The following is a 9,403-nucleotide window of genomic DNA, read 5'->3' as shown; positions in this document are numbered from 1 at the left end:
GTTCCACAGCCTTAGATCTGGCCTACTTCTTCTCAGTCTGCACTTCCAGAATCATCCTTGGGCTGTCACTGCTGCTAGCACTGCCCCTCGGGTCAGCCTGGCATTGCCCCTTCTGCAAGAGTCCTTCCCTTGGCTCCCTTTCCCCATGGCACCCAGTGCAAGACACCTTTCTTTGCCTTTAAGGCTCTTCAAAGCTTGGTCTTGCCTTAGCCATCAACCCTGATACATTACTTGGACATCAGTCCTGCCTCCTGTGCTCTGCCAAGGGTGCCAGCCCTCACTGCTCACTGCCACCATCTTCCTCCCAGCACCTTGGTGCTCCCTCCCACACCACACCTAGACATAGAAGCAACTCAGTCCTCCTTCCAATTCACCTTTGCAGGGAGGCCCACCAAGCACTCAGTGAGTTGCTGCCACTGACACTGTCTCACCCTGCAGAAGTTTATTGCAATCACTGGCTGTGCCTTGTCACCAGCTAAGCCACAGGCCCTGGATCATTACGGATTGGGACCTTTAGGAACTACCAGGTATGTGAAACACTGAAGCAGAATCCATCTTCTTCAAGATAACAGTCCTGATAACAGCCTTCAAATACCCGAAGGGTAATTATAGAGAGGATGAACAAATTGTTCTCTGGCCCTAGGGCAGGGGTGGCCAACTTGGGACACAGGTGCCACAAGTGGCATAGGAAGCCTCTGTGTATGGCACATAGTAGACTGGGGACGGGACAGGCAGCACGGTGGCAGAGAGTAGAAAGCAGAGCAGCAGATTGAGAAGGGAGTGCAGGGAAGGAAGCAGAAAACACAGCATCAGATCAGGCAGGGGAAGGGGATCAGCCCAGCACTTGGGGAGGGTGCGAAGCTAATTTGAGGCATGCCTGCCAAAAACACTGGTGCCCCTCTGCAGCAAGGGGAAATTAGGTTGGAGATTAGGAGGAGCCTCCTGACTGTGAGGGTGGTCAAGCACTGGAACAGGCTATGTAGAGAAGCTGTGGAGTCTCCATCCCTGGAAATTTTGAAGATCTGGTTGGATAGGCACTTGGCCGGAACGGTTTAAGTCAGGGCCAATGCTACCTGGAGTAGGAGGCTGGATAAGAGGACCTTGTGAAGTCCCTTCCAGCCTTACTTTCCTGTGACCTCAGTGAGATCTCACCCAGGAGGTGTTAGGAATAACAGCCACTGCCATCCCACCCTTTGCATAGGGCGCAGTGGGTGGAGAGTCCGGGCTGCATGGGAGGGGTATTTTCAGATGGAATCAGGACTCTGGGGTCATGGGGGATTTAGAAGGGCAGAACTGAGTGAGCTGGGCTGAGGCTTGGTCAGAGCCCTGGAGTAAACATGTCAACTCCTGGGGAGAGCATCCTGTGAAACACTATCTTAGCAGTCCCCTGGCCCTGCAAGCCTCGCTGCCAAGGTCCCACACATCCCTCAAGCAACTCTGCATTGGGGAGGACCCCACCTCCCCATCTGATCCATTCCCTATCTGCCCCTCATACAACACCTCAGCCCTCCCAAGCCCCAGCTGGTCAGAGGACAGAGCTGGACTTACCCAGAGCTCCCTGGCAGATATCTGTCCTTGTAGCACCTCCAACAATGAACTGGGGGTCATCCACGATTTCCTGTTGGGGAGAGAGAATCAACTATGGGTGCCTAATCTCACCAGGATCCGCTCTCTAGTCCATTTTTGCACGTGGCCTCCTGTACAGGGGAATGATGTGGGTGTGCAGTACCCTGTGACTTTGGTACTGTACCCTTTGTACCTTCCCTGAACTCTGGTTGGGGAAAAGGGCTTGGCTATGACAATCCCATGGCTACACAAACTCCAAAGGGGTCAACCGGGAAAAGCTCGATAGCCTTCTGATGTTGAGACATGGGGACCAGGTCTGAGAGAGTCCCCATCTGTAGCAGTGACAATAGGGATCACCACCCCGAGGGCCCCCCAGTCCCTGCAGGTCATATGTTTCTACCCCTGAGTGAGTGCAATTCCATTCAGAGGGGGGTAAGGGCAATGCAAAGAGTAGCCTCCGCATTTCATTGCCCAGCTCTGCTGACCCAAGAAAGGGAGCTTGCTTGAGATGGCGACAGGTTGGCAGGGTGCAACCTTTTCCTGGATAACGGCATCTGACATCCAAGGGAGGCAAGGCCCTGAGCAGGCAGAGGGGGTGGGGAACTGGGCAGACAGGGGAACAAGACTTGTAGTAGGCAAGGGGACTGTGGGTTGTCATCATGTTAATGAGGGGCCTCCTTGGGATAGGCACTTACCGATGGGCGCTTCCAGCGCACCCCCTGGGTCTTGCCAGAGTGTGGCCCCAGCTCCTTGAAGCCAAGGACAGAGGGGACAGCTGGGAATTGAGGGTCCTCAAAGAGGGTGCCGCTCTCCAGGCACTCCTGCTTCAGGGTCTCATAGTCCTGGTTGAGGTACTTGATGGAATTGTGGTGCTTGCCAACTCCCTCTGCTCGCAGACGGTCCCTCTGCAGCCGGGCAGCGATTCCCCCGAAGGGCATCATGGTGCCACTGACCAGGCAAAGGTGGCACCAGCTTCAACACCTTCCCCTAGGTTACAAAGGCACCTTTAGACAAGCTGGGCACAACAGTGTGGGGGGGTGGGATGGCAGGAGAGGTGGGGAAGGGTCTTCCTATGAGGACCATACTTGCTGCAGGAGGTTGGGCTAGTTAGAGAAGGCAAGGTTGGGATCTAGGCCATTAATTTAACAGGCAGGAAATCTCTTTCTCACCTAGGACTCAACTTCCCCCTTACTCATGGTTCTAAGGAAGCCAAGGTGGCAAGTGTCCAAGCCAGGGCTGGTCTGCAGTGCAGAAGGAACCCTGGAGCAGTCACACGCTGCTAGGGGCCATTCCCAAACTCCATGTTCTGCTCAAACACTGGCCCTGCTGTTTAGAGAGGGGCCTTGGCTGTTGGCCCAAGCTGGTCACACATCCATTCTCATTAGTGCTCTGTCAAACAAACCAGGCTGGGAGCAGAAGGGGAGGGCAACTCTGTTGACAGCAACACAGAGGGATTTCGTGTGAAGGGGCCAGCTGAGCACACTAATAAAAGATATCAGATTTACCCAAAGAGCATTGTCTGCCTATGCCCTTAGACCAACACGGCTGCAACCTATACCCAAGAATCCCAGGCACTTTGCTCCCTGCTCTTCCTACATCCAAAGCATCTCTCCTAGTGTCTGTAACCACCAGCCAGGACTTTGGGCAACATACTTCCCATAGCCCCCTTCCCTACAGCACCTTCTGCTGGCGCGGGGCAGGGACTTGGGCAGTCTGGCGCTCCCCTTGTCCTGTTTCCTAGCTCTCCCTTCAGGTTGTTAGTGTTTGCATGGGGCGAGGGCAGCAGTGCTGTTTCTCCCAGAAATTAACTAGTCTGAGACAAGAACAGGTATGTCCAAGGAGAGGCAGCGGGAGTGTCTGCTCTTGGGTTCCACGTGCCTTCTCCTCACTGGGAGGTGACTCACTGTTTGCTCATGTGAGGGCAACACATGGGGACGGTGTGGGGGGCACTATTCATGAGTGGAACTGTTGCTATCTCCACGGGAGCAGTGCAAGGCTGGGGGAGGAGGGGCAGCCCTTCCCAAGCTGGAGGGAGTGACTCAAGTATGGCTCAGAGCTGTGAGCACACAGGATTTTGGGAAAGTGCCGCTCCCTCAAGGAGATGGGGGGCTGCCTTCTACCAAGGCAGTGCCCCCCACACTGAGAAGTACTAACAGGGGTTGAGGAGAAAGGGCACATGGGTGCACACACAGCGGGATGTGACATATCCAGCCCCCAAGCCCTTCTGGACACTAGGCTACAGGGACTGGGGCTCTGTCCCAGTTCTGGAGTGGGCAAGGCCATTACTGGGGACAACCGACATCCCTTTGCCAGATCACGGGCCGCACCAGCCCTTGGGAGTGCACTCTGCAATGCATCAGTCCTTGGGCGGCCTGTCCCAGAATACCAGCACAGGCCCCACAAATAGGCTAAGCTGGGTGCATGCGAGCCAAACCCTGCCCTCCCTTGCTAGGACTCTGACCCATCGTGTTCTTGAGTTAGTGACTGATGGGAGAAGGCAGAAGCGCCCACTGCAGCAAAGCAAAAGCCTGCAAAGCCCTTGTCACTGAAACACTTAACTAGCGGTTCCAACAAGGGGGTTTTCGGTTTATGTGACAGGCCACAGGACACTGCTCTGCCCCATTCAACAAAGTGGGCTGTAACCCAGCACACTGCTCAGAGGTGCATCACACCCTGCTCTGGGATGGCAGACAGTGCAAGAGTCACGGCAGAACATACTGCACGTAACCAGGCGAGAGGCTGGCTGATACAGCCAAGGCCCATCTCTGAATGTTGGCTGGCACCAGTGCCCAAGAAAGTCACGGAGCATCAGTTAAAATATCATCCCTATTGGGAGTGAACACCCTGCTCCCCACCCCAAAATTCTGGCTCCTCTTCCTTCTTCAGGGTGACACCCAGCCAGGCCAGCAGTGGGACCCTGATGGGACTGGTTCATGCACCTGCTGCTTCCTGTTGCCCCACACCACACCTAAGATGTTCATCCAAACTAGGGAGCTAGAAATCCTGCTCATGAGGAACTTGTCATAACCTTTCTGATGCCAGCCAGGATCTCTGTACCATAGGCACTGCTGCCAGAGCTCTCCGGGGTAGGAGGGGACCAGACACCAGCCTACCCAAGGCTGCCATGTCACCCCCACTATTGCCTACACACCAGAGGGAAGTTGGAGCCTAGTTGCTGAGACTTGCCATCTGGCCCTGGAGTTATCAGGAGTAAGTGAAAGGCACTGCCAAACTTGGGCAGCTCTTGCTGGGTCCCACTGTGCTGCTGCTGGGGCCTCGTCTGAGCTAGAAACTGGGTCCTAAAGCAGACATAGGACACACACAGCTCCCTGCCCCTTCATGGTACTACTTGTGTCCACCCAGATGTTCACTGAGGTCAGAGGGAGGGAGCCTGTCCTCTTCCACCACTGCCTTAGCCCTGCCCCCCACTACCCTAAGCACCTGGTCCCTTTCTCCCCAGGCAGTACCATCTCTTCTCACCCTTTTGCCCCTACCTACCACAATCCACTGCCTTCCCTATCCCAAGCCCCCAGTGCCACCCCTGATGACACAGCCCCAACACCCTTGAGAACCCAAAACCATCATCCTCTCTGCACCAGTCCTGCACCTCCTGTTCCCTTGGGCTGACTCCTCCTATTTGAATGGCAGGGCAGGGCCCAGCTAAGCTGAATGAAGAGCAATCACAGGCACAGTCATCCCTGCTGTCTCCACTTCCTACCTTGCGGTTTCCCCTACTTTGAGCCTCCTCGTGCTCTCAGGCAGGCCTGTGCAGCCCTGATATGGGTGTGTGCATGCTCTTAGAGGCTTAGTTGTTCCAGAGATCTTCTTCCCTGGCACTCCTAGCCCCTCTCCTCCACAGCACTGTGAGCACTGTGTGCCCCCTTCTGACTCCTGCACAGCCACTGGCTGGCACTAGCCTGCCCATGGACTGACCCCATGAGGGCTGGCAGTAGCCCTGATGGTAGTACTTAGGCTCAGTACCACAGGAAATGCTCTGTGGGTTTGACTACATCTTGGTGAAGCCATAACAGGCCTTGAATCCTCCCCTGTGGCTTACTGATGATCCCATCAGATAAGGAAAAAATATAACTGGCAGTCATCTTTCAAGCACCACCAGCTGGGTGACACCAAGAATGGCCACCACTCCCTGCCCTGCAGTACTAGTCCCTATAATACAATCTTCCCTCTCCTTCAGCATGTGGTGAGTACCAGTGAATGTCTCTGGGACATCCATCACCTGCTGAGCCAACACTTCCTCATGAGGCAAAGGTGAGGAAGGCCATGCCAGTGAGAGGGACCCTCCTCCCCCAGGGAGGCTATTTCAGGCTGGCTGTAGCCTCAGGCAGGCTTCCCTGTGATGGCTATGCTCAGGACACATTTTCTAGCTTCCCTTCACAGCCAGGATATGGCAGAACAACCACAGGACCAAACATCTCTGCACAGCCTGTGCCTCTGTGTTAGCTAAAGCACCAGCAGCTACACCTAGCAGCTACTTCTGAAGCTCAGCCCCATGCACTGCCAGGACCACAGACACTCTTGAGCTGTGGCCAGCAGACACGGTCATCCCTTGGGCACTGCAGGGGTTATTATTAGTCTTGTTACTCAGAGTAGTTCAGAAGGTCCTGGTGGCTGCTGTGCTCACAAAGGAACAGAACAGCTGCTGACTGGGGAGGCTACCTGAGCATGGAGGGAGAGAAGAGTATTTCAGTTTTACTGAGGCCCTGGTGCCAGCTGGGCAAAAGCAGGCAAAGGCAAAGGATTCACACAGGCTGGCAGTGCTGGAACCAGTAGGTGCCCAGGGTGAATAGAAGGATGCACATTTCTGGCCTGTGCTTCAAAAAAGCACAAACCAACAGCCTGGCGCTGTGTGAAGTGTTACAGCAACCACAGTACCAGCTGGGCAGGCTCTCCCCCCTAAACTCCTGCCCTCAGCCATTCTAGCACACTGCACATGGAGAAGCATGGGGCCAACAGGGGAGGGGAGCACAGGTGCCCTGTTTGCCTGGCTTGCCAGAAACTTGTCCCATGAAAGGACCAGGCCTTCCAAACCCCAAACGTGCCCACAAAGGCCTCTCCGCTACTTCCTCCCAGAGGCTGCCTGCAGACAAACCAACCCTAAGCTAACTCCGGGTTTGTTCAGCCCCCAGCACTGAACTGAGCCCAGCCACACTGAGGCATAACCTTTACTGAGCCTCACTGTGCAGAGGACTCCTGGGTTCATGTCCCAGCTCTGCCAGCGACCCTCTGCACAGCCTTGGGTCTGGCCACTGCACCCCTCTGTGCCATGTCTGGGGTCAATAGCACATGTGCCCGACCCCTCTGTGCCAGGGCTGGGCTTCTCTAGTCTCCCTGAAATAAGGGGGGCAGTTCAGTGGTTGCCATCAATTCCCACCAGTCAGGTCTTGCCCCGCCATTCCAGCCAGCTGTCTGGAAAAGCCCTTCCAGATGGGCTGATTCCCCTGAAGGGAACAGACCCCGGCTGTGAATGGTGGGTGCCCTGTACACTGCCAACCATGGAAGGGCTCCAGCAGAGACACCTCTGCAGGTGTACAGAAGCCAGCACTGGACAGTCCCCAGACATTGTTCCAGGGAGAAGCCTGGCTTTCTGCCCTAATCACAGAGGCACACACATACTAGGTGCCTGGCTGGATAGTAGCCACATGGCCATGCTGAGCTGACCAGGTTGCCTAGGAGACTGTCATCCCTTTGAGCCCCTGCCCATGCCTGTCATGCGTAGGTGGCACGCAGTGCAGCAGAGCGTGGCCAAAGTGAGTGGGGCAGCTTTGACTCTGTGCCAACGCTCACGATTTGCATCGAGGACCTGTTGCAGTGCAGCCATCCCTGCCTGAGCTGGGAGAATATTAAGTTATTGCTGTAACAACACCGGGACCATCACTCAGAGGAGAGACATGTAAAACTCCCACGTGGCTAGAAAGTAAAAGGAAACTTGGGACTGGCTTGGTTGGGCCCTGTTCATTCCAAAAGGAGACCCAACGTGGCTCAGTCCACCCAGAGGAGCCCAGGTACTAATTGAATTTATGCTCAAACCTAACCTAAGTCCCCCATGCCCACTGCACCCAGTGAAGTATCAAGATCTATCAAGGTCTGTATGACAAACTTTCCTTCCAACCCCTCGCCCCCCTGGCGTTCACATCCCATTCATATAAACATACATCTGGACACCTGGCACCAAGATGCAGCCACCTTGGCAGTGCAGCATGCCAAAAAGCAACGCAATATGCAAAAGGATAGAGCAGGAACCTAACCATGGCTGCAGGGAGAAGGGAGGCAGGCCTAATGCAGATCTACAGGCTGAGATATGGCCAGACCAAGGAAACTCCCCAGGCCTGTTTCCCAGAAGTGGAAGCCGCAAAGAGGCTGTGGCCCCAGATATGTGGTATATTACAGAGGAAAAGGCACTGGTGCAGAGAAAAGTGTCCTTGGGGATCTCCAGGGCCCACCCCAGCCGATAGCCGTGAAGCAGGAAAGCTGTATCTTGTAAACGCCATGAATAGCAATGTTTCCACTGCTCTTCCAAGCCCAGTGACCTGCAGGCTCATTTGTGCAGGGGACCTGCAGCCCAGTGACCTGCAGGCTCATTTGTGCAGGGGCCCTGTTACAGCCCCCTCGGCTTCAGCATCTGCTGCCAGAAGCAAAGCCCACTCCTATCCTTCCAAAGACACAAAATTGTCCCCAGCCCTCCCCCCACCACAGTGGGGCTCCTCTCCAAGATGGGGGCATGCATGAGAACAGCAAAGTTGAGTATCGGGACAGCACAAAGTGGGTGGGAGGAAGCGCCTGCCAAAATTTCTCCACCCAGGATTCTCCAGAGCTGGCACCCCAAGGGCACCTCTAGGCAGCAGAGGGGGCCAGCTTCAGCAGAGGGAGTAGCTCTGTCCCAGTACAGCTCCTGTGGGGCTAAGGAACATGCTGTACCCCCACACCCAGCCTGGGATCCAAGGCAGGTTCAAGCACCCACAGCTTCTGCACACTCATAGGCACCAAGAGTAACACATGGGCTGGCTCCAGCCCAGACCCCTCCCAAGGCTAGGTACCACAGTCTTGCCAGGAGGGGTGGGGGGTGTGAAGGCTGACCTGTGGGGTGTGCCCCTCCTTTCCTGGTAATGCCAACCTGCACCACAGATCCCTACCCGATGGCCTGTGAGTCCTCTTCTCCCCCACCCTAAACACCTCCAGCTGGGGGCCAGGGCAGGGGTCCCTGGTGCCAGGGGCACTGCCACTGCCCAAACTCACCTGCTGGCCCCACCGATACCAAGGAAAGTGAGCGAGTGCCCTGGTAGAGCTGCTGCCAGCTCCGGCATGGGGCGGGGTGGGGTGTGGCAGAGAGGGGAAGAGGGAGCTGAAGTTAGCCCACTCTTGTGCTGAGCCTTTAAGCGGATCTGGGCTTGGCTGCTGCAAGGGACAAGAAGCTGCGAGAGTCACTTACTGCGTGGGCTCTTCCCCGAGGGGGGCCTGCGCTTCCCTCACTCCTCTCCTGGCTTTCCTGGGAGCCTCCCTACCCACTGCTCATGACTGCAGAGCTAGCTCAGCTGCCCTGGCTCTGCAGGCAGGAAGGTGGGGTTTGGTCTGGCAGGATGTGCATGCAGCTCAGATTGAGTGAGCTGGAGAGGAGGGGGAAGGGCAGGAAAATTAAAGGCACAGCAGCTGCTGTAAGGCTCTGGCCTCTTTCTTCCAGGCCTGGAGCCTTGCAGGAAGCCAGGCCCGCCCTTCCCTGCCTCCTCCCCCAGGCAGGCTTGCAGTGCACCAGGGACAAAGAGCGGGCAGATCCTGCTCTCCTCTCCAGCTGCCTTAGGCTAAGACTCCTGCTGCAACAACA

At 55.9% G+C, this 9,403-nt stretch overlaps 1 protein-coding gene across 2 annotated transcripts in view; it reads right to left on the bottom strand.

Annotated features, from left to right (window-relative positions):
• CAPN11 (calpain 11) overlaps positions 1-9,170 on the bottom strand; it is a 24,928-nt gene extending 15,758 nt beyond the window's left edge. Inside the window, exons 1-3 of one of the 2 annotated variants that reach the window (XM_006018567.3) lie at positions 9,014-9,170; positions 2,262-2,553; positions 1,549-1,618 (exon numbers count right to left, since the gene is read on the bottom strand). In XM_006018567.3, coding sequence (XP_006018629.1) covers positions 1,549-1,618; positions 2,262-2,507 — 316 coding nt within the window. In that variant the 5' untranslated portion in view covers positions 2,508-2,553; positions 9,014-9,170. Of the gene's footprint in view, positions 1-1,548; positions 1,619-2,261; positions 2,554-8,820; positions 8,971-9,013 lie in introns of those variants that run through there. The other variant, XM_025197836.1, reaches the window with a different exon arrangement.
• Between the last annotated feature and the right edge of the window lie 233 nt (positions 9,171-9,403).

The sequence above is a fragment of the Alligator sinensis genome, unplaced genomic scaffold, assembly GCF_000455745.1.
Source record: "Alligator sinensis unplaced genomic scaffold, ASM45574v1 scaffold198_1, whole genome shotgun sequence".
Lineage (NCBI taxonomy): Eukaryota > Metazoa > Chordata > Crocodylia > Alligatoridae > Alligator > Alligator sinensis.
The sequence above is the reverse complement of the archived record's forward strand: the minus strand, read 5'-3'. Positions and strand labels throughout refer to the sequence as shown.